We start from the raw sequence: 26147 nt of genomic DNA, 5'->3' as shown, positions 1-26147 counted from the left end.
AAACCAAAACTAAGAAATGAATAGAATTCGATTTTGTAGAAACTGGGGTCCTGAGATGTTCATCTTCATGTCAGTAGTGTTCATATGCACTGATTTCAGCAATATGTTTTGCAGCAACCAAAGTAGGCGTGGCATTAATTTGAAATTGATTTTCGTGGATAACCCATTGCCTAGTCAAGGCTTTTGTATTTATTTAAAGGTTTCGTACGCATGCGAGGCTAAGTTAATAAAGTATGACGGTTTTCTTGTTGCATAATTAGATAAGCAAACCTGTATAGTTTGTTCAGCTTTAATAACTATTACAGTTACTGCAGATTTGAAGGGGAATTATGCCAGTACTTACCTATTTACTCTCACCATAGTTATGAAATTATACTATAATAAACTATAATGGTAAAATTCAACAACAACACGTGAATATTTATCTTTTATCAACGTTTCGGCGCTTACGCCTTCATCAGGATAAATACATAATAAAACAACGGACGTGACGTCATGAAGTAAACGTTACGTTGAATGGCGGAAAAACGTATACTGTTTTTTTAAAGTATTACATAAATTAATGTGAATAACAGATAGCAAGTTTATTACATTACGGATATAAGAATACAGGATTTCCTATAGCAGTATATATAAAAAACCATAAATAGGAAAAAACGCAATAGTACTAAACAAACACATATACATGTAAAATTCATTACACATTAAACAATGTTTTTGAATTAAGTCCATCAGGATTGAGTGTTTTTAACTTATGAATCCAGAATGTTTCCTTGCATAACCGGTTAATTTGATTATTTACCACATCAATAGGCATAAATGTGAAGTCATCAATACTATGGTCATCTTGATTAAAATGACCAGCAACCAACGTGGAATATGCAGGATCTGTAAAATTAGATATGTCAAATTTATGGCTATTCATACGCCGTGAAACCTGTTGCATAGTCTGCCCAACATATTGCATATTGCATCTTTTACACGTTATAAAGTATACAACATCTTTAGATTGACAGTTTGTATCATATCGTAAAGAAAATGTTTCTCCTGTAACTGCACTACTAAATGAGGATCCAGAGTTGATTCTTAGACAGTGGGAACATCGTTTCCTGTTACATTTCTGCGTGATGTATGTTTCAGTGTTCAATTTGAAGTCCGAACTTACTAAGTAGTCGCTTAAATTTCTTGTACGTCTGTACGCCACTATAGGTTTGTATTCGTCATGAACAAATTTAACATTTGTATTCTTTGCAATGTTCAGAAGATCCCAATACTTGTGAATTGTTCCACCTATATTTGGTAATGATGGATTATATTCTACGTTGAATGGAATAACACTTGTTTTATTTTTATCTGAAGGCGTCAGGGCTTCGTTTTGTGACGTTTTGATTTTAATCAAGATGACCATAGTATTGATGACTTCACATTTATGCCTATTGATGTGGTAAATAATCAAATTAACCGGTTATGCAAGGAAACATTCTGGATTCATAAGTTAAAAACACTCAATCCTGATGGACTTAATTCAAAAACATTGTTTAATGTGTAATGAATTTTACATGTATATGTGTTTGTTTAGTACTATTGCGTTTTTTACTATAATAAATTGAAAGACATTTTCTAACCTTGCTCCTTGAGACAAATTCGTTGAGCTAAAAACAATATTTTCTTGACAGTTTGTTAATGAATCAGTGATTGTTTTGCGAAGTCTAATATTTCTGGTTGTCAGTGGATCCCGCTGTTGACAGTTATAAGACACAGATCGCTTCACTATTTTCATAGCCTGCCGCTAAAGCAGGCATTTCTCTATAATTGACCTCTCAATTGTCTTTCTCAAAACATCAAATTATCTCGGAAAGAAATGACTCGGACAATTTATCAACACTAATTGTACGCGGGAAATTACATCCCGTAATTGTGACTGGCATTTCAGTGAAAGAAACCAGAACTTGCAGCTATATATTTCCATTTATTTCCCGCGTACACCCACAGTTTTAAGATTTAAATTAACAGTTTCTCTCATTCCTCAGTTGCATTCATTTTTCACAGTACTTATTTTCCTCCGTTAAAATACATGTGAAAGAATTAAATAAGAAATAAAATCAAACCTGCTCCATAAAAGGCATTATTATATCAGTCTTCTTACTTCGAGACTGACATGGTGAGTTTTAACTAGCGAACTGGAAAAAGCATAATCTGCGCTCTCGAAAACTAACGGAACAAAATGTTGTCGGACGTATCATTATCATCATCATTATTGGTTGTTGTCATCATAATCATTGTAACTGTCGCTGTTACTACACTGACTGCTTCTTTAACTACTTCCACTATTACCACTTCTACAGTAACCGCTGCTGTACTTGATACTGTCTGTCTTCTACTATCTTACTTAAGAGAAAAACGTAACGTTTTCATTCGCATTTCTTTGCGACATTGTTATGTAAGTTTGTAAAAGTAAATCAAGTTGGTGTCGGCTAGGAATGGCGGATAATTGTCTACCCAACGACTTAAAGTTTATTCTCAAGTGGATGATATAGACATATTGTCGAGAATCGATACTTGTAAGTGCATGACGCAAAACTTGCTATCTAAAACTGTGTCTTAGACACCAGTGATCTAAGCACATTACTTCAATGACTTTCACAATGTTTACTTATTTTAACAATTTTCATCTAGAATTCATGAAGATTTGTTAATGCTCAACTTCATCTACCAGCAGTCGTCACAAATGAATAATGAAAACTGGACAGTTACAACAATATGCTTACTACTGGTAGAACGACTGGAAACAAAGCACTACGTTTAGGTTTACTCATTCAGCAGTAGGAGGCGCTGTAACATGCTGCACACTTGAAGTTTAGCATCGCCTACCAGTTACTACGTAACGACATTCTTTTGAGATTTAATCATAATTATTTATATTAACACCATTTATTGGTACCAGTTGGCCATAAAACTATAATGTAATACAATTATAACCAGTAAAGTTTGTCCTCTTTGAACGTCTAAAACTGTAATAAAGAATGTGTTATCAAGACAAACGAACTTCCCTGTTCTACGATAGACTCCGTCACAAACGTCAGAAGTCTTTAAATTCACAAGAGATGGTATTTGCTAGATGGGGTTTGGACACTTGTTTAATAACATTTATTACCTAGTCAACATTTGCTGTCATCCTGTAAACAGGGTCTGACCAAGTCTTTGTTCTCTGTTATTCTGTTGATAGGGTCTGACCCAGTTTTTGTTCGCCGTCATCCTGTAAACATCTTGGTTTCTTTTTGCGCTTGGAATAAAACTTTTAGCAGTTTGAGAAACAGGTAAAACCTAATTCTTTATAATTAAAGTATGTTCTTAGATTCCAAACATAGAGTTGCCCATTCTTTTGTCGTTATAAATATCGCTTTATTGGGGCTGGAATAACATGTTTCTCTGTGCAAATTTCTTAAATTGCATTATGGCCATTTTCCTGTTAATTTCAGTTAAACCATTTATTTCAATTTCAGACAGACTTTTACCCCTCCATTAATTTGTAATGTGACAAAATCAAAATTGGCATTTACTTTCATAAATCTGCAATGTATTAAGGTGTTTGATCATCATTGATTAAAGTGACACCTGGAACATGAGATTGGTGTTCAAGAAAATGGTTTCATTATTTATACATGTGATATGGACTGCTTTCTTTACCGACAGAATTCAGACGACTGATTTTCTTATCGTCATTATTACGCAAGTTAATCCCTCACTTTTCACTTAGTTTTTAACCCCATCAGTTTTCATTAGAGGTAAAAAAGGGTGAACAGAAAGTTCTTTCCTATTGGAAAAGTAAACAAGACTAGCAAAAATATGAAAAAGTAAGATATGCTTATTTTTCAGTCATGTACAAAAGCTGATATGTTGCCATAAGGCGCGTGAGACAGAAACTCTCTAGTCCCAGATTGGGGAAAAACAATTTCTTGTGATACAATAAATTTTCAGAACAGGTAAACTTTGAAAAATAAACAAGCATCGATTATAACACGTAAATAAATAAAAAAAAATTATTGCTGTCTCAAATGTAAGTGATTTATATGTAGAAGCTGCAGGGAAAAGTTTTGGGACTACATGTAGTGTAAGGAACATTGTTAAAGCAAACAGTAAGCCCAGTTGGTTTAACTATGAATGTAAGGTGTCTAGACGTAATTTTCATAGGGCTAAATTTTTGTACAAATTAAGAAAAATTGATGAAAACAGAACTAGTATGAGAAATGAAAGTAAGATGTATAAAACCCCACTTAAACAGAATTTTATGCATTTTAATAATAAGAATTTTGATAAACTGAGAAAAGTAAAAAGAGCTGATCCTAAAAACAATACTGGACAGTTCTGAACTAAACGGCAAAATGAAAACTTATGTTAGAGCTAATTTAAATGATTTATATAACTATTTTAAAAACTTGATTTGTGATGACAATATTGATGACACACATTATGATATAAATATTGAAATTGAAAATGATGAACAAATAAATGAAGAACTAAACCAACTTTATGATGATGTGTTGAACAACACTGATACCCAAAACAATATCATAGGTTGTCTTTCGGTGATTAGTATGGACATTATTGTATTTTCATTAAAGAACAATAACATATAGCTGTTAGCTTATCGAACAAACTTTCTTCCCACCCTTTACATACAAATAAATTATATTTGTTTAGATATACAACATTTCAACGAAGAGCAAGTTTCGTACCATTGAAATACATGACTATCAAAACTGATTAAATGTTCAGTGACAGTACATATATAATATATGATCTTTACAAACAGATGGACGCACGGACTCTACGACTTGTCCCTCGCCTTGACTTAACGACATTCAGCTATAGAATCTAGAGAAATCATCAGTGTAATGTCATGTGTAATTAAATAAAAAGAGGAGAGGATGTGTAGGCGGTCCGTAGTTCAGTCGGTAGAGCATCGGAATGGTATTCCGAGGCCCTGGGTTCGAGTCCCGGTCTGGCTGCACATTTTTCTCACCCTGTGACATTTGGCGCCGGGGGACCGTGACTGAATATACCCTGAGATCATGTTTACCTTGTTCTCTGTCCCATTAGATATTCGCAGGGGAGTATGTCACGGTATAGGACTTGAATATTAAAAACGGGGAGAAAATATGTAGGTGACCGGGTAGCTCAGCATCAGAACGGTATTCCGAGGCCCCGGGTTCAAGTTCCGGTCTGGCTGCCCATTTAATATTCAAGTCCTATACCGTGATAGTAAGATAAAGAAAGGTGGATGTCTTTAACGTCATTTTTCAACAGTATTAAGTTCTAGGTGGCATCAAGTGTATCAACCTCGAGAATAAAATTAAATTTTCTTAATGAAATTTTGTTCATTAGAGCTTTCAAACTTGTTTTATTTTATTGCATGATTTCTACTCCTTTGCTGATCGAGTACTTCTTAATTCAGTTATCTGATGTCTTTTCGTAGGTCTACAGTCAATAAAAATACACAGTAACTTTTGGAATATATCCGTACTGTATCTTATTATTTATACATAAGTTTTAACGCTTGAATAGCCTAAATGAACCAGCGTGGGAGCCATTTGGTCTCGTAATGGCGGACAGGTTTTTGAACACTTAATTGTTCGTTATGTCTCAAGTAAAGTTGGTCTTTATTTAAATTTCATTGTAAATGTATTTCTGACATACAAATGTATTTAGAGAAGATATTAGGGAAGATGTTGTATTAGGCGAAGTGAAAGTCAGTTTTAAATAACCATATGTCATAGTAGTGTGATTTTTATGCGATTCTGTAGTAAGCAAATGTGACAAGAGAAATGTCTCTTAGATGAAAATGAGCCCTACTTTTCTATTCGTTTTATGTCTGTTTTATTTCACAATTCTCTTAAATGAGACAAGAATTTGTTCTCTGAAATGGGTTAAGCTATGTTTTGCATTACTTTAAAAAAGTTAGTTTTGTATAGAATATACAGGGAATATATTTAGGCGTGTGTGACCTTAATCCCGTATAAAGGTCGCTTTTGCCCGGAAGTTGACAAGCTCTCGACGGCCATTAAAAACGTTGTTGTTGTTTGTTTTTTTTTTTTGTTTTTTTTTTAAATGGCTAATTAATTTTAGACCTGGAAACTATCTTCGAAAGGTGTGTTTTGACTGGATGATATCGTATGAAAATGCGCAATGAAATACCGTTGTGTCTTCAGGCTTTCATGAAAGTGATATTTTATATTACAGCCATTTAACATCAAGGCATTTGAATGCTGATATCTTTTGTGTGTAGAGCAATTACGCTTTTTTTCTATCGATGAAACACTCTTAACTTTCTCCAGTAATATTGCACATCATTATTTATTAATTTACCTGACTGCACTTGACACTAATGTAGTCGTGGAGTATTACTTTCTTCATATTAAAAAAAATGAAATAAATAATAATAATAATAATAATAATAATAATAATAAGTCTATTTTTGAAAAGTTATAAAACTGTTGTGTAGTAAATGTAGGATTGCTTGACGGATTGAAGTAGGAATAGGAAGCCAACTTGAAGTAAAACTAAAACTGCTTGACTGAAGTACGTAAACACTCTCTTTTTATACGCCCGTTTGAAAAACGGGACGTATTATGGGAACGCCCCTGGCGGGCGGATGGGCGGATGGGCGAGCGGGCGGGCGGCGACCACAGACTTTGTCCGGAGCATATCTTCTACATGCATGGAGGGATTTTGATGAAACTTAGCACAGATGTTCACCATCATGAGACGGAGTGTCATGCGCAAGAACCAGGTCCCTAGGTCTAAGGTCAAGGTCCCACTTAGAGGTCAAAGGTCAAATTCAAGAATGACTTTGTCCGGAGCATATCTTCTTCATGCATGGAGGGATTTTGATGAAAGTTGGCACAATTGTTCATCATCACTACTTTTCTGTAGTACAACATGCATGCTACATCCAATTTTGAAGTGTATTTTGACCAATCTCTACCTGGTAAAGATTTTTGTGTGGACTTACACTTTTTTTTTGGATTTTTTTTTTTTTTTTTAAGATTAACTTCCCTTAGTTGTTACTATAAATAACTTATATAGTAACGTTTTTATAATTGACCTTGAGAATTTCTGTGGTACAACACAAATGTTACTTTCAAATTTTAGGTGTATTTTAAGGTCTCTCTACCTGGTAAGGAGTTTTTTTGTGGACTTAGAAAAAAACAAAGACTTACAATGATTACTAAACAACCACAAAATTAAAATTCATTTGCAATACAGCAGCTAGAGTAAAGAAATTTGCTGTGACGGGCGTACATTGTGACATTCTGGCACTATTGTTATTATATAAACATACTTTTCCAAATACAGTTAATGACAGGGCCTGTATATCTTGATTTGACAGGTAAATTGCTATTAAAGATAAAGAGTAAATACAGTTCTCTTTTTAAGTGTTTATTTTTGTAATGTAGTAACATAATATAAAGAGAAGTTATCTAAACTTGGATTAACGGGGACATTGTTGTCTTAATTACAAGAAGCATGCATTCATTTTTTTTTAATCACATTTTAACATCGGGCATGACCGCAGTTAAGAAGATGGAGATTCTCCCTCTGATACATACATCGTCTGTGGGAAATCCCAAAAATTAATTAGCTTAGTAGAAATATTGAGTCTTACATTAAACATGTTATTTCAATGAGTCGACTTCAAATGTCGATTAAACATTGAATTACACTATCCAATTTACAAATCCCCGCTGAATTGAGACTATCAAACTGTATGATTTATGACTGAACATTTCTCAGAAAGGATTAAACATTGTTGTAAAATGAGCTTTAAACAGCTTAATGGTATCTTGAAATAGTACGTCACAGTGAAGGATTGTCACCATCATATAAATTATTTGCAAAATTGTCTGCTAGAAGTTAGCAGCACAGAAATTCAAAACATCAATAGATTTCAATGTTCTAGCAAGACATTTTATCTATTTGGTAAACAAAAATGTATAATTTTCAAAACCAGAACTACATGGAGACCAGTGAAAGATAACCCTAATGATAAAAAGTATTTTCAGAAACAAAGTATCACTTACACAGGGCAGTATGTATGATAAAACTTCTATCACCTCCTTCAATAGCTTGGTAATATATCTTATCACAACTTTATTATAGATAGATAGACAGATAGACAGACAGACAGACAGACAGACAGACACAGACAGTCAGACAGACAGATTCCTGTGTAAAATCATATTCATGGCAATATATTTAACAACACACACACACACAGACAACAACAAGGAACAATTATGCATGTTAAATAAAGCCATGTAATATACATTATAACACAAAGGATGACACAAAAAAGAAAGATAGAGATAGAAGTTCTCTTTTACTTCCATTGTGGTCTTTGTATACCACAATTAGGGAAGACATAGATCTATCACAGACAAAGAAAGACTACTTAAGGTAATCACAATTCATAGATATAAAGCTATGAAAGACTAACATTATTACAATAGACGGATAACAATTAAGTATTACATAATATCTAATCTATTATTTCATATATATAACAAATATTGCTAAATTATCTAAAAATATCTAAAATAAGGTTACTAGTACCTGGGCAGTACTGTACTTTATGCAATATTTAAAGTTAAATTCATGAATGTAAAATATTGAACTTACTATGGTAAAATCATGTCATGAAACATTTTGTGGCAAGCTGTTCCACAGGTTACAACCATTATATGCAAACCTGTCACTTTTTTGAATGACAAAACGTTTACTATCTGAATAAGAACAGTCCATACTAAATACTAAATCTTGTGGGGTACTTACGTACTGCACTAACAGGAATAAAGTTTTCTTTCATATAAGCAGCATCAATGTTATTGTGCATTTAAAGACATGACCTAGGGTTATTTGACTGACCCTTCTTGCCTCTGGTGTTATTTACAATAGATTTGTCTAAAATTTTGAGAAATTTCTTAAATGTACCATTAGTAACATGAAATATATTGAATTTAGAAAATTCTTTACACTTAGAAAATATGTTAAGACGTTTGATCTGTTGTGGTCGAGTCTATAACGTATCTGCTGTGGTCAGCGCTATGACGTTTGGTATGTTATAGGCGATGATACGACGTTTTATCTGGGCTTTTTTTATCTATAATTTATCTGTTGTTAGCGATGTTCTAACGTGTGAACAGCACTATGACGTTTGATCTGTGTGGTCAGCGCTATGACGTATGATCTGTTATGGACGGCGCTATGATGTTTGATCTGTTATGGACGGTGCCATGACGTATGTTCTGTGTGGTCAGCTCAATGACGTTTGATCTGTTATGGACGATGCTTTGACGTTTTATCTGTTATGGACGGTGCTATGACGTTTTATCTGTTGCCGACGGTGCTATGATGTTTGATAGGTTGCGTACGGTGCTATGACGTCTGATCTGTTATGGACGGTCCTATAACGTTTGATCTGTTATAGACGTTTTATCTGTTGCGGACGGTGCTGTGACGTTTGATAGGTTGCGGACTGTGCTATGACGTTTGATCTGTTATGGACGGTGCTATGACATTTGGTGGGTTGCGGACGGTGCTATGATGTTTGATAGGTTGCGGACAGTGCTATGACGTTTGATAGGTTGCGGACTGTGCTATGATCTGTTGATTTGTTATAGACGGTACTATGATGTTTGATCTGTTGCGGACGATGCTATGACTTTTAATAGGTTGCAGACGGTGCTATGATGTTTGATCTGTTATGGACGGTGCTATGATGTTTGATCTGTTATGGACGGTGCTATGACGTTTGATCTGTTATGGACGGTGCTATGACGTTTTATCTGTGGCGGACGGTGCTATGACGTTTGATCTGTTTCGGATGGTGCTTTGACGTTTGATAGGTTGCGGACGGTGCTATGATGTTTGATCTGTTATGGACGGTGCTATGATGTTTGATCTGTTATGGACGGTGCTATGACGTTTAATCTGTTGCGGACGGTGCTATGACATTTGATAGGTTGCGGACCATGCTATAATGTTTGATCTGTTATGGACGGTTCTATGATTTTTAATCTGTTATGGACGGTGCTATAACGTTTGATAGGTTGCGGACGGTGCTATGACGTTTGGTCTGTTATGGACGGTGCTATGACGTTTGGTCTGTTTTGGACGGTGCTATGACGTTAGACGCTAATTTTCCAGTTAAAAGTATCAAGTCCTTGGTTTGCTCTAAGTCCTGTATTTAAAGACCACAACAAAGTCAAAGCTTAAAGTATTGTCTGCAACAACACACAGCCATTCATATCATACATCACAAGTACAGAATTCAAAGGTGATTCAAGTTATATTTAAACCTCAAGAGGTTTCTACTACCCCCTGGATAACTTCTGGATCAATGCATATTCACGAAAAAAAAAAGAGAAAAAAAAGTTTCGGATTTGGTGAATGAAAAGTAGAATTTTCAGAACGGGGTCAGTAGTAGGTGGCATGATACTAATTAATTCCATTAATATTAACTGTAAGCTGTATTTGATTATTTTTCGTGGTACACACCGTAGTACTCATATTTCTCATCATGACAGATAATCCATTAGATTTCGGTCCTTATCAATAGTTTTAATCAAGCAAGAAAACTAAAGATTCTTCAACCTTAAATAATTTCTAGAGGATTTTGAAGAAAAGACAAAAATCCTTTAATTCTGAATTACCAAGTGTTTTCGGCGACTTTGATGTGTAGCATCAAATTCTGCTTGTCTCTTTTTTGATTTCCTTCAGTTCCTTTCTTTTAAGTATATTTTTACCTATGTCTCTTTTCTATCTTAAACATGATACAGTGATATATAGTGATGGAATATGACTTTTTTCAGACATGGTTACACAGCGCACCGAAGCCGTAATTCTATTCTCTATCACAGGGATAGAGATGGATTAATTTTGACACATGTAGATGGGTGAATCAATAAGAAACAATTTAGCGCTCTGCACGAGCTTTATCAAGATAACTATGTTCATATAATATGTATAATATGACCCATAATTTGTTAATTAGGATTCCAGTTATTTCCAGTATATTGTCTAGAAAGTTATGCCTTAGAGGATAATAGTGCATACGTTATCGCATTCCGCTATGTCCATCAGGATGGCTACAGTACGGAAGTGTACGTAGCAAAAAAAAAATACTTCCCGAGACACAAATAATATTATAAGAAAATAAGAAATATCTTTTAAAAAGATGGTCGGTTCAGTATAGTTGGAAAATAAGTTGTTTTGAAGACCATAATGTAAAAATTGAGAAAACGGCATTTTATGCATAATGCAAGAAAGCCGTGGTCACGAGATACCAATTACGGGATACATACTTTCATTTTGGCTATACCTTTCGGATCTACTCCAAGAATGCTATATTTGAGATTAAAGTTATCCGCAGTGGTTCCTTTCTAACGAACAATTCTTACATGAAAACGGCTGTAGTTGAACAGATTGTCACCAGGAGCCCTTCTCTACCTCACAGTGTACACTAGATAATAGGCCGTACACAGATCTTTCGGTAAAATTATATAAAAAATGCATTCTAACGGAACATTTTATTGTTTTTGAAAGACGTACTTGTTATATTTAGACATACCAATATAGATGCTGAATACACTAACCTACATAATATAGCACAATATATAAGTTCTCGGTTCGAATGCCTTTTTTCGTTTGAATAGAAATTTTCGATTCTTTTACCTGCAAAATAACCTGTATTAGACTAAACAAATAAGACAAAGTGGCCTATTAGGACCAGAAACAAATACATATGTACTGTATAATTCTCACTTAAGACTATTCTAACAAACATCATGATTATTTAGTTCATAAAAGAATGTACGGACATCAAATAGAAAAAAAGTATATAGACAAAGGTCAATTTTCAGTTAGGCTAATATTTGACAGTGAGCGACTGGTTCTGTCATAGGTCCCAATTTTTGACGGATGTTTTGTCGATAATATCGAGAACTAGTCAGGCATTTATATACTTAGTGCCACTCATTGCAGCTTTAACGGGAGAGAGTAAAAGCCGGGGAAATACTGAGGGATATTACAGATTTAGTTGGTCATTAAAGTCTGTCACATGTCAACTGTACTGACTGATGAAGTTAATAATTTACCTTTTGAAATGTCTCCAGCGGATAATCGGGGAATATCAGGCAATGGAATGTCAGTACAATTAACATCATTCTGTGTTCTAAACACTCCGTGAATCATAAGATAATACTGTACTTATTTCATATCTTGTTTTACCAGTTTCAGAAAGGTCACTATTGAAAATGTAAATACTCAGTAAGCTGTTTTGTGTTACACGAGATCGCTGCTCGATGACAAATACAGTCAGAGAAACTGAAAAAAAAAGTATGAAGGAAGGTAATTTATCAATAGTTAAGCAATCAAAATACTGTGTGTTCAGTTAAAACAGTACACGCCTAATAAAAGTTTAGCTAGACACAGGAGCAAGAGGTGTTCAAATTAAAATCTCTAAGATTGCACTGTTATCTATACAATGTTTTCTTATACTTTGATTCGAAAACAATAAAGCTGTACTCACAGTCGACAGGGTCAAGTTCGGGCAGATCCGGATCCACTTACAAGGTTGAAAATGCACTTGTTTTACGTTTTTGCTGAATGGTGCTGTCGTTGACGGATGAGAGAGTATCTTCTATGCGAGCGAATCTGCGACATTTTAGCCGAGGCTGCAATTCTTGCCTGAGACATTGATTTCATAACATGAGGCAAAAAAATTGCCGTAGATTCTCTAGCATCATCTTCCTGATTTGCCGAACCATCTAGATAGCGCCGCTTAACCAGGCTTAAGAACCCTTTCTTATCCCATGACGTCACATCCAGATAATATGTGACCTGTTGCAAATGAACTATTCTATGTAGAAAAATACAGAAAGTTTCTAACTTTTTTTGTGAACAAATGTGACTAGAGTCTGTTTCCAATGGATTTCGCATTAATAGTTTGTGTTCCTGATCATAAATGTAAACGGACAATGGACTATCTTAAACATTAACTATAGGAGATTCCAGAGACTCAGTACCCAGTCCCGGTAGCCTGTGGTATATACAATAGAGAAATATAGAAGCGCTATCATATCATTCCCCAAAATAATTTGAAATTAGTCTGACCAATGGAATAAACTTGACCAATTAGTACACATTGGCCTTCTTGATTTGAATGTTACAGAATTATTTATTTCTATAATAGAACCAAATCAAACACTGGTTACAATAAAATAAATATCATTGAACATGTATGTTGTAGATGGGTACTACAACTAATAAAACTAGAAGTCCTCTTTTTTTTTTTTTATTTGTATGTTTAAACAAATAACTATCGTGCATGACATTTAATTGTGGATGTAGCTCTGCAAACACATATAGTTCACATATTAAGTCGAGTTAAATTTTCATTTGACAATTAAATTTAGTATATTTAGTATATGTAGTATCTAAAAATGAAGATTTTAGTGAAAGATGCGCATTGGACAGTTTTAAGTCCTCCGGTCATGACAAACTTTCAGATAGTCTCCGTCGCCAAATCTTTATCAAAATCCTCTCACCGCTGAAACTGTATGTCTTCTCTTGGTAAAATTGTGTTTTTTTTAATAAAAATTATAAATTGCATAAATTTAAAAAGGTATAGCCGTTATAGCATAATATAAAGGAGATTTAACCGCCTCGATAGCCTAGTGGTAGAGCGTCCGCTTCGAGTGTGGGAGGCCGTGGGTTCGATCCCCGGCCGCGTCATACCAAAGACGTGAAAAATGGTACCAGTAGCTCCCTTGCTTGGCTCTCAGCATTAAAAGGGAAACTGGCCTCTTCTCTCAATACCCTCGTGGCGATGGATTCAATCAGGAATGAGGTGTCGAGAATGATTAATATAAGTTGTAGAACTTCCTTCACAATCGACCAAAAAAAAATTATGTATAAACTAAAGGAGTATTAGATAACTGTATTTTAAATATATTCTTTTACGTCAATGTTCAAACAGACACTTGACAGACTTTAGCTAAGAAAGTTATGGGTTTTTTTTCCTGCAAAAAAGAGCGTCACGTATGTGACATATTGCACCAGTACTGGGTATAACTGATAATCTTCAATGCAGCGTTTAACGCTTTTTTAAGTTCAAAGGTGTGTATCTGTTGTATAATATCTAGAAAATATATAAACATAACATTAAACTTTTTTTGGAGGTGGGGGAGAGTTGTTTTAAATGCCTAAAAAATTTATAGAGCATTTTTACTACCAAAGGATCTAGTTCTCTGAAAAGAATTTTACCCATCAGTTTTAAACAAGGTTTGCAGCTAGAGGTACCCCCTATCCTCAAAAGTTTTACTATTTTCCTACTCATTTCCCTGCTTGAGGGAACCGTGTCACGGATTGAGAAAAAAGAAGAGAATTTTGTAAGGCAATTAAACATTTTGGGTAAATGAGGTCCTAGTTGTTAGACCTGACCAATTCTTTCGGATGGATAAGACCTTGTAGTCCCTTTTGTGACATTTATTTCCTTGTAATAAAACGACTATAGTCTGTTAGAGATTTAAAAATTACCTTGGTTTATATACTTTTTAATATAACAAAAAAAGAAGATAAATTCTTTGAAGATTTTAGAGAATTAAATTTCATCAAATGTCAAGAAACAGATTTTTTCCATGAAGTTGGAAGGGACGAAACTCTTGGAGGCTTGTGTCTACTGCATCGAACAAAATATTGTTATACGATTTAGAAATATAAGATTTGGTATTTGTTTTATTCATCCGAAGTTTCCCTCAATTATTCATAACTTTTCCAAACAAGTACATAAATGTTGCAAACGATCCAAGTGATTGTATCCCGCATGAATTCAAGTTCCTAATTTACAGAAGCTGTGATTGTGTTGTCACTTGATGTTAATGAAACCTTAATGACAATTTCTCTTCTTTTTTCTGACTCCACAGGTTGTTATTGATTTTGTCTTTTATAGTAATTTCACAGCCTCAACAGAAGAATTAGAAGCAAATCTTTTACTTCTCAACATAAACCATGGACTATTAATGCAGTTGTCGCTGTCAAAGACGTCTTAAAATCTCATTTCATGTAACGTGCACATGTCTTGTGTTAATGTTTTCTCGGCAAATACCAGTTATTACTTGCTTTTTGACAATCGTGCAGCTTCGTCCCTCGGCTAAAGACTTGAAGGAACAATGCAAACTATCGTTCAGTTCTAACTCTACGTATCGCCGCACAATCGTTTGCCCGTCAGTAATTCTTTTCATTAAACAATTTCTGAATGATATCTTTAACATTTTTAAATTGTGTAGATCTCATTGATATAAATGGACAGAGGTACGTTTATTAAGACTGAATTGCATTTATAACACATTTAATACGTTAATACTTTTGCTATATCGCTTTGTAAACTTTCATTATCCGTGACGTGTGGACTTAGTTGTAAAATCATATTTATATTAGATCTATTTATGGACGTACTTTCTTTATAAAGGTATTTCGCGTCCTTACCTGTACAGTATATGCGATTCGATCTGAAACGAGGCTTGACTTTTTATCTGTGTTGTTCTTGTTAGTAATGTCAAACTTCGCTTCACTAATTTCAAATTCTAAATCTATTGATTGATAACTGACTAGTAAAAAGTAGTAGTGTGGTGTGTTTTCATATGATCTTTTTCGGGATAGATAATTATATAATTGTACTGACAATAGCGACAAAGTGACTGAACTGAATTCACTAGTCTAGTGGATTTTATTTGATAAGTTAGCGGGAGTTGTGTAGAAAAAGAAATTTTTGTCACAGTGGATGTTATCTGTTTGAACAGTATGAATTTAGTGTAGGTATGTGGTATGGATTGATTATTACTGCATGGTGAATACTGATATATTGATTTAAGTTAATGAAGGTATAGTCTGTTTAGGGATGCATCATAATGTCAGTCAGAGTAATATAATAAGCAGTGTACTATAAAACCAGTGTAAATGTGCGTGAAATAGAGCATGCAGTATTTCTAAATCCGGATTAGAGTATTTCAACATATCGTTTTACATCATAAGTAGCTTTTCGTTATTTGTCACAAACAGCTTTTTCTCGCGAGGTAATGTTTTCTTTCTTCGATATTTTTGTAAAAAAAAATTTTGCTTAGTGATTAAATGAATAATTCTTCAAGTACAAGATTACTGAATGAGGATACTCTTTGATATTTGATTATATACCATTCCTTACCAATTATATTCATTAAATGCAATAATCATATTTCTCTGCTGGCAGTTTTACTACACTATTTTATTGTAAATTGTTTTCGCTCACATATAACTTTATTTCGTTCTAAACGTAAGTACTTTTATTCATAGGTAATTTGAAGTTTTTAATGTCAATACTTGCTTGAGATATACTGTTGTGCGGTATCAATGTTCTACAGATGGCCAATCTTATTTAGACAGCTTTTAAAGACATGTTTCACTTTTTGAAAAATTATGATAGAGATTCGCTTTAGTAATGAAAAACGACGCAATCCATCACATAAGATCCATATTTGAAATGTATGCCTTGTTTTCTAAAATTCTGTAATTATCTCCCTTTAATATGAGGTACCTCAAAGAAACGCATAGTATTTCTTTTCGTTTCAGTATAGTTTTCAACAAAATGAAACAAAAGGCAAGTTTTAAAAGTGCTTCTAGTTTTAGAATTAATTTATTTCCAATATATTTTGGTTGCGCAACTCGGCAATAAGAGAGAGGTTATCCTGGATTTCCAAAGAATTTATGTTAACTATTCAGAACAAAAATGCAGGTTCACAATGAGCTATTTGCTTATCATAGAAAGAAAAATATGTACAGAAATGTTAAGGACCCTCGGTTGCAGAATGGTCACGGTCGTTGACTTCAAGACACTCGAGCCCCTCATTGCTGCGGGCTTGAAACCTCACATAGGGCGAAGAATTATTTCATGTGAGCAAGACGTCCGTCTGGATGGTTCTACCCAGATGCTCTCCCGTACCTGTAATAATGTGGGTGGGGAATCTTGCGTCTTGCTCTTTTTGAAAAGCTCGAAAGTTGGCATAAGGCCTATAATTGTGTCGGCGTGATGTTAGACCCAACACAAATGTTTTGTGTAATGTCTCAGTGGCGTAATATCTTAAGACGGTACTTACTGTGTGCTATATACATACGGATTTTCGAAATGTTTTAGACCTGCACTGTAAAATATACTGATAGTAATAATTTTTAATTGTCAGACATAAATGAGCAAAAATGTATTCATTTGCTTTACCCTTTGTTTTGGTCTGTACATAGTTCTTTCTGTGCCATGGGTTTCTAGCAAAATGTGCAAAAAATTCATTTGAGGTTAGTGTCAAAGTTATTACAATTCTTGTGTCAAATTTTTTACAGGGCAAAGTGTTGGTGATTCTGGGCAACATAATTGGTTTCCACACAGTGAGTTATGACATTTGTCTTAAAATGGAAAAGAAGTTATGTTTATTTCGTTTTTTCTGTGTTCATTTCAGTTGGAACAATTTTTCTGGAAGTGTAACAGATCGGAAATTGCTGCCGTGTTATTTCTGATGAACATAAGGAACGAGCTTGATTAAAAGTTAAGACACAATTGATTGAAAAAAAAGGAGAATGTTATCAGTTATCTGAGGAAAGTTTACCACAGATAAGGGGATTTAGTTTGAATTTCGATTTCAAGACAGTACTTGTGATTTGATGATTGATTTCCTAATAACGTGTATGTGGATAAATATGCATTGATTTATTTAAAAACCTGTTGAAACATAGTATGGCCGGACTAATGGAAGACAAAGAATTCGAAAATAAAAGGGAAAAACGGAAGGCACCGAAACCCCCACCAAAGCCAAAACGAGGCCGGAAATATAGTCGGGATAGTTCTCTGACAACGGTAAGCATGGCAGTTGACATTTTGTTAGAAGTTTTGACATAAGAGTTGCATGTTTAAAGCAAATCTTGCCAGACTGTGCGACGAAACGACTGAAATGTAATGTACCAACATCTTGCTACTCTTGTCCAGTAAGGTAAAATGTTTCGGAACTTTACTAGAGGTATTGTCTCGAGCACTCGTAAACAAACTCTTACGAAGCAAGTTCCCTTTCTGTAAAGGCAAAGCTTATCTCTGTTTCTGTAAAAAGGTGTACTTATTTAAATACACTTGTGTATATAAATTTGATTCATTAACAACACATGTTCACGCATATATATCTGTACATCCTGGGTCAGTTTGTCAAACCTTTATCGTGTGTGAAATGTTTGCCTCGGGCAAACACTGAGTTGATCATAAATATGTATAATTCATACATGTAAGTATTATCACGATATCATTACCATACTACATATATTGATGCATCTATTTTGAATCTCCAAAATGCAAGTATACTTCCGCCTTAACTTTTAACGAAATATCACACTATAGATACTGCATTTAGTATTATTGTCTTCTTGAAAACATACACCGGCTTCGTAATCGACTATTGTTTTCAGCTTAAAAAATGTAAGTTTATGTCTATAGCTTAATTCCTACCGTAATTGTACAAATAATCATATCAAACATTAACGCTATAGTTCAAGATCTTGAACACTTATATTTGCAAACACTTATGAAATAGAAATCTATTAAAAGCAATTTTTTAAAAATCGATACTTTTTTTCTAGCTGTCACATATCTGTTAACAGTTAAGTATTATGACATTTATTTAGATGTTATCAGTTTCACCTTCTTCTGTAAGACTCTGTTTTGAAAATACTTGGATCATAGTTCGATACAGCATTTCTGTTACATTTTGCTATCTGCCACGTGCCGATATATTAATAGAAAACGAGCGGAGGGATCAATTAATGACAATTATAGATAAACAAATAAGAAGTACACATGCTGACTGTTTAGGTGTATCTACATCTGGTGTTCTTCACGTAAACCAATATGTTCATTGTTATCTGTAGTTATATATTTGATTTTTTCTAAGAAGTCAGCTTCCAGATGCTGCGAATTCCGCTATAATTTGTATCGTACAACCAGGTGGGAATGTTATATATGCTGGCTGTAATTAAAATGTTCTGTCCTGTTCAAAATGACCAAAAGTCATAACAAGCTCACTGTACACTTCATTTCAAGCTTGTTTTTAATAAATCTTTGAAGTATTGATGGAACATTATGTCGTCACTATTGATGACACCATAAAATATAAATAACAGAAATCTAAACAATTCTTTCTTCCTATCTTTACGAGATTTTCCCAAGTTATAACAGTTTATTACTCGTACGAAGTATTAGGTGACTTTTCAACGAAAACAAGACTATTGTAGTTGTGAATTGAATAGTATCGGAAATAATCTTCGTTTTAAAAGTAAATGACTAGCCCGAGGTATAAGTGAAATCTTGGTTTAGTTGTATCTCATTTACAGTATAGTGTATGTAAATGTGAGGAATATATCTGCAGAGAGAAGGTATGAAGATACGCCATTCGGCGACGAAAGTAAGGGAGATGTCGGCAGAAATGGACGAGTGAATAATGATTATTGCTTGGGCTTGCATGCAAAGTTGGTGAGGGTCGCTCCGGCTGATGAGACTAGTGTCCGATCCATATATACCCAGTTAACTATCATAGGTCGTGTGAGTCTTAAATATATGTTTGAACATCAATGAGAAAGGGCAAATTTATATTGAGTCATCAAAATAAAGTGTATGTCGTTCTAACACCATTAGTTGTTTGAAACATTGAGAGATTTGCTTTCCTGAAGTTGTTTGAAAATAATTGTACACGAATCTTTCAAATACCATGATCAGGTCGCGAAGGACATTCAGCTACTATTGCTTAGGACCCATCGGTTGTCATATATTGAATATCTTGACAAAAACTGTGTCGTAATTACGAAAAACGAGATGATGCTCAAGCACTTAATTTGACTATTCGGTGTTTCTACTGGTGAGCGGAATCCATATCTGATGTAACGTATCAGTGTAATTGAAGTATTGGATTGTTCTAGCATTTGCGTATCTTTATTAGGTTAATTTCTACAACAATGGTCATAAATAACAAAGAGTTCAAAAGACTCCATTTCTAATCATATACTGCTGAATTTATTAACAAACTGATTTGATTGAGATGACGGAAAACTTCAGCATCAGTATCCATTCTCCGAACATAATCAAATTATTTCTTCCTGTCGAAAAAACAACAACAGTAGTTACGAAACAAGAGAAATCCATATTCGAGTCCATATCCTCTGCAATGAAACATTTCTATGTTCATTTCAAAATTGTATATTTTTGACTGTATTTTTCATAAACTTGGATTTTGGTAATTATTCAAAGGCAATTAACGAGTTGAAGTTGAAACTCTCTTTTCTTACATTTATTTATAAAAGTAATTGTTTTTCAGTTTAATAGCGGGTATTTGTACATGAAGCTGTTCTCACACATACTATGTTATCAAATACTCATTGCCCTATAGTTTTCTACTCACTGATTTAAACTGTGAGTGACCTCTTAATGTTTCAGATAAATTTTAACTTGAAAGCATGTTTACAAGATATATTTAAAGAAAATTCGCCATTTTTGGTTAAGCCCGCTTGCCATGACCCTGACAGTCGCCAAATAGCTGTTTGGCATATTTATGTTGGTGCATCAGTGTGTGTCCGTCCGCTCTAGTTCGTACTGAAAGTTTGACATGTATTGAGCATATTTTTAACTGTCAGAAATGTATGTGTCGATGAGACGGTATGAACTACGAGCACAAAACCAGACCCATGTCTCAAAGATCAATCACACACTCGGGGGACAGGGGTCGTGCGTAATGTAGGTCAGACAGTAACTTCACCATGCTTGAAGTAGTCTCGGAAATACCTGCCAGAAATGTTTGCCTTAATGTAACAGTAATTTCAAGCTAGACAGATGGCGATATTATATGTAGTAAGTAACTGGTAGGCTCTAAAACAAATTTTAATACGCTTGTCAAACAAGAAAACGAAAATTAATTTGGAAGTGTTTTTGATTAGGTAATATTCACTTCCAGAAAATGTTTAAGCCATTGCGTGTTTTGGCACCAAAGCCATTCTAAAAGGAATTGAAGCAAGGTGTGAAAAATGGTACTTAGAAATTCTGTTAACGCTGTTCGGTTCTAAGCGAACGCTCGTAATAAAGATTCAAAGCCCCTTGGGACCTTGTTAGAGAAAAAAAACGATGAAGTTTAATTTTAAGAAAGACGGAGAAATATTTGCATCACGCGATAATTAAACATTGAGGGTGTAATAAAATAATAATTCCACCAAAATGTATACAAACAGAAAATGAATAGAGTTAGGCGACTTTATAACGATACTTTACTCGACTGAGTAAATTTGTGTTTTACCTTTGGGAATGAACTTTTAGTGAGAACATGAACTTCAAAAGAATAAAATCATTTTCTTTATGAAGTACAGAATATTTTCTTATCTCATCACACTTTTTTTGAAAATACCGAGTTGTTAAGGGCGGTTGAATGACATAACGCTTGTAGTACCTCAGTTCAATAGCCTTTTATAATGTTTCTTTTTAAATAACAATTTTTGTAAACATTAAGTGGAATGAGCTGGCTTTATTTTAACCTTCGGGACATCTTTGTCGGCTTAGTTTATATGTACATGTAGCAAGGTTAGAGACACTGTTTTTCAGTACCTTCAATAATTTGGAAATTTGCTTTGTACCGAGACAGATTGACTGGTGTCTTTGTGCATGTCATATACGGGACAATAAAGTTGTGATATTTCTTTTAAGCTTAACATTTAAGAATAGACCGTGTGCTTTTATTCATATGACAATTACAAAATTGAGGAAGACAACTGTTTTTATAATTAATGAATATGTAAATTATTTCTTCTGTAGTATTAAGAATGCAAATGAATGCTGTAGTTGTCACCGGCCGCTGGTGAAATATTTTATTTAAGGCAAGGACATACATTCATTGCGTAGATTTGGTAGCCGTGGATAATCTTGTCATGTAGAGTCATAAAATAAAGTTTGCGGAACAATTGATTTTTGCGTTAATCAGAGTAATGCAAATTGAGATGATTTTAAACAAAGTATTCTATAAATTTGAAGGCATTTAAATTTTGTAAGTTAAAAAACAAAAGAGTGGAATTTATAAACGGGAGCAACGTTGTAAAAATGTCTTACTCGGATTACACGGAGGCAAGTATCTAATTGACTAAAACATTGGGGGTTTTATTTGTTATTATATATTATTGGTCTGTATGATCCGTATTTTGATATCAATAAAATGACACATTACTAATATCAATTACTATATCAGATTGTTGTAGTATTGGCAATGTTTTAATGAATTTATATAAAGCTTAATCATGCAGTAAATTCCCAAGTGGGTACGTCATCCCACCCGATATGCCGAGTAGGCTAAACGTGACAGTAGTGCCGTCGTACAATATTTATACTGAACAAAACCGCTTACTTTCCAATATCGTAAAAATTACTGAACGCACTTTCTTGAAATTTAGCATACGCTTAGAACAGAGATTTTTTTCATTTTACGACTTCATCTCATTTTTGAAAAGTCACAGAAATATACTAAAATGCATAGAATTTACAAGCTAGGAATAAAACATTATGAGGGAAGGAAAAGAAAACTTGAGCTAAACGACGTCGTTGTCGTGCCCTAATGAAAATGCTCATAACAGATTTGTACGCTATTTAACCATTTTCAGTTTTAAAAAACAACAATAAAATCTACACATCCGTGTACTCTTACAACTGATGTTCATCCGTTTTATAAAAACACAACATTTTATGTGTAGAAAAAATGGGATGTGGTTGTAAAATGAATAAAATTATATCCTTGGGCGATTTGATATTTTTGAAATTTTGATATGTTATTAACAACAGGTTGGTCTAAATGTATGCTTAATTCCAAAAAAGAGCTTTTAGTATTTTCTTAAGATATTAATGGCGGGTTAGCTTTTTGATAAGTATAGTTATCTTTCATCATATGTAATGTTTGTTTACGTATTCGACAGTTACATTCGCTACGTGTATCCATAAATCGTCATGTTATTTTATCTGCAAAATGAAACATGCTTAAGTATTTGTCCTACGTGTGCTTTAACATAAATCTAAGCACTTGAAATATAGATTGTTGTATGTATACAGAGAACATACCACGGATGTGACAGTTTCAACATTGATAAATGACTGTTTAATCTGGCTTGATATTAAACGACATCCTAGAGTCACCCCTGGCAGTTACTGTTTACACAACGATGCCACCTCTCTAACTACCCCCGGCATATTCTCTGATTAATCAGGAGTTTCTGTTTGGACATGCTTTAGTGCTTTGATATATACAAGCAGGGAGACTTCTGTTTTGTAACATCAGTTACCTCCAAGGCACAAAACACGACACAATTTTAATGTCTTCAAAATAGATGTATATTGTAATTTTTTCTTACCAAAACAAAAATGAGCAAAAGAGTCTGTTTATTTTTTTTCTACACCAAGCTGTTCTTTTCCCCCAATGTTAAGAGTCATATATTCATTTTTGGAACTTTACGGGAATAGGTCAAACAAAAACCTTTTCTGTTTTGAATTAGCTCGAGTTTTCCCAGTAAAAATGCAATTAAATCTTGACATATTTATAACAAAACACTTATGGCAACGTTAAGTGTACACAAAGTTAAATAAATTTACGATACAATAATTTGCCCCGGAAGAGCCGTACATAATGCTTTGTTTGGCATATTCTGGATATTTATTTCTCCCTGGTAAATTATGAAAATTGGTTTTCATACTATGCAGACTGAATGTTTGACAGGCGTGTTACCCGCTGTATTCCACCGTCCATTGTGTAACTACAGTAGAGGCTCGTAGATAAAGGTTCAAAGTATGAGCAGGATAAAAAAATCTTCAAACATATATCATCCTTCCAACGGCCAGTATGAATACTGATATCATTTTTTCAATTATGCTTTGTGTGAAAATATTTAGAAAATATGTTTGGTCGTTCTTGGGCACCAATGCAATAAGGTTGCCGGGGTAGTCTTGGCATGTCAGTACTCCACAATGGCAACTACAGCTATAATATGTAAACAATTATTGCATGTTTCATATAACTGAGTGGCATGTGAAGCAGAAGATAGTTTCAGTAAATAACATAATTATTTTATGTTAATTGTACAAGATAATTTATGAACAGTAATAAAAGAGACAACAACTTCAGTAAGACGATAAGTAACTTTACATGTAGTGTCCGACACGGCCGCGGGCTCAATAATAGTTTAATTATATCCACATTACTATACGGGCACCAGGTCAAACGTTATCGTGGATTTTATGGTGATGTTTTGGTGAGAATAAATAAAAATCAGCCCAAAGAACTGTCGCAAGTGTATTATTTGAAATTCATCGTCCGTTCTTATAATAGAAGTCGTGTAAATTCACCAATGCTAATGCCAATGTTGGTTATTTGAAAAAAAAATGTTTGGGACTTTGTCCTAGTTTGTAAAGAGTTGATTTGTATTCCTATATTGCTGATACTTGCTGTCTGTTAAGACGAACCTGATCGCCTTCAGTCTGCAAGTATCGACCATGACAAGAAAGAATAAACCTAAAACTGTGTTAAGATAATGTGTAATATAATAAAACGGTCGCTATTAAGAAAGACATAAGGAATTAATCAAAGTCTCGAGGTCTGACATTTAATGTGAAATCATCGGTCTTTGTTAAGCTCTTTTATGTTTTGATGCGTTTGTTTCATGATAGTAAATGTTCAGGGAGTTGATGAACCAATTGCTGGAGCGTGACTTTATGCCATTACAAGATGGCTAAGTTTGTGTCTTTGTAAACGCTACGACTGACATTCAGCCATTGAACGGTGATTAGCGATTTGGATTGATTCATCCATACATACAAGTAGTTTTTTTGGTAATGAAATACAGAAATTTCCGAATTTACAGCGGAAACAAAAGTCACCGGAAGAATGAAAAAAAGAACCTTATATCATTTACACAAAACGTTGAATCCCAAGGACAAGAAAATACAAAATCAATTGAGGTTAGATGGAACCTGTCGCAAGATTGTCTGTCGCAGACTTTTTTTCAGGTGGCAGCACAGCAAGTGATGTCATCTGCAGTCTCTGTGATAGACTGGTGGCAGCACAGCCAGTGAAAACGTCTGTCGTCTGCTGTCTCTATGATAGACTGGTGGCAGCACAGTCTCTATAATAGACGAAGACATTCCAGAAATAAATCGCATTACAATCAGCGTTAGATATCTATTGATCGCTACATTTACCAAATTATCTCGCATTGTTTGTCTATCAGTCTATAGGACAATTTTATTGAATTCGTGCCGCTATACTATAGCGTAAATATTTCGCCTCTAACAAAATGGTTCCCATTCTCATTTGTCCGGTAATTGCTCCTCGAATCACATTCATTCGGTAATTTCACATTGAGCTCATTCACGCACGTTCACACGACATTATTTAACATCATGCATAGAATAGCACACAGGAATCGTACAATTTTAAACAAGTGCCATTTGTATGGGCGTCTGTTTTTGCAGAAGCTGGTATCGGAGAGGTATGTCCCTAGGCTCTTAATTTCGTTCTTTGATCTTAAACGTTTCAGACATAGCCAGTGAGCCCACACCGAAATCGGTAAGACCGCCTTGATTAAACGATAATTGTAGAAACAAATATAGCATTAACAATTGATGATAAGGGAAAATCAATTGAAGACAAACAAATGACAATGTTGATTTAGAATACATAACAAATGAGTCTAATAAATGTGAGTCATATCTGTTTGCTAATAACGATTAAATTGTTGAAATAGAAATTTCTGTATTCTTTGAACCCCGTTATTCATGTAATACTATACACTCTGATATGAAAAACCCATGCACATTTTCCGTTAAAACGCGGCAATACTGACGTCACGTAGACATATTATTTGGGTCAAACAGGCGCCGAGAAAGAGTGCTAGCACGTTTAAGAATCGAAATGATATAGAAGAACGGTGTTATTCTTAATTCACACTCCCTGAATCGATCATTAAAGGGATAGAATTCCGCGGGACTTGTTGCACATTACCTCTCGTGAACCAGC

The 26147-nt window shown here is 34.2% G+C and overlaps 1 protein-coding gene across 6 annotated transcripts in view; it reads left to right on the top strand.

Moving 5' to 3' along the window:
• Nucleotides 1–26147, top strand: part of LOC123524427 (tetraspanin-18-like) — a 96712-nt gene that overhangs the window by 53205 nt on the left and 17360 nt on the right. Inside the window, exons 1-2 of one of the 6 annotated variants that reach the window (XM_053538870.1) lie at nt 15559–15872; nt 17544–17938. The exons of 1 other annotated variant lie outside the window; for it this stretch is intronic. In XM_053538870.1, the coding sequence (XP_053394845.1) occupies nt 17819–17938 (120 nt within the window). In that variant the 5' untranslated portion in view covers nt 15559–15872; nt 17544–17818. Of the gene's footprint in view, nt 1–15558; nt 15877–15991; nt 16134–17543; nt 17939–21961; nt 22220–26147 lie in introns of those variants that run through there. 4 more of the 6 variants (XM_053538868.1, XM_053538869.1, XM_053538871.1 and 1 more) reach the window with 4 other exon arrangements.

The sequence above is a fragment of the Mercenaria mercenaria genome, chromosome 3, assembly GCF_021730395.1.
Source record: "Mercenaria mercenaria strain notata chromosome 3, MADL_Memer_1, whole genome shotgun sequence".
Classification (NCBI taxonomy): domain Eukaryota; kingdom Metazoa; phylum Mollusca; class Bivalvia; order Venerida; family Veneridae; genus Mercenaria; species Mercenaria mercenaria.
The sequence above is the reverse complement of the archived record's forward strand: the minus strand, read 5'-3'. Positions and strand labels throughout refer to the sequence as shown.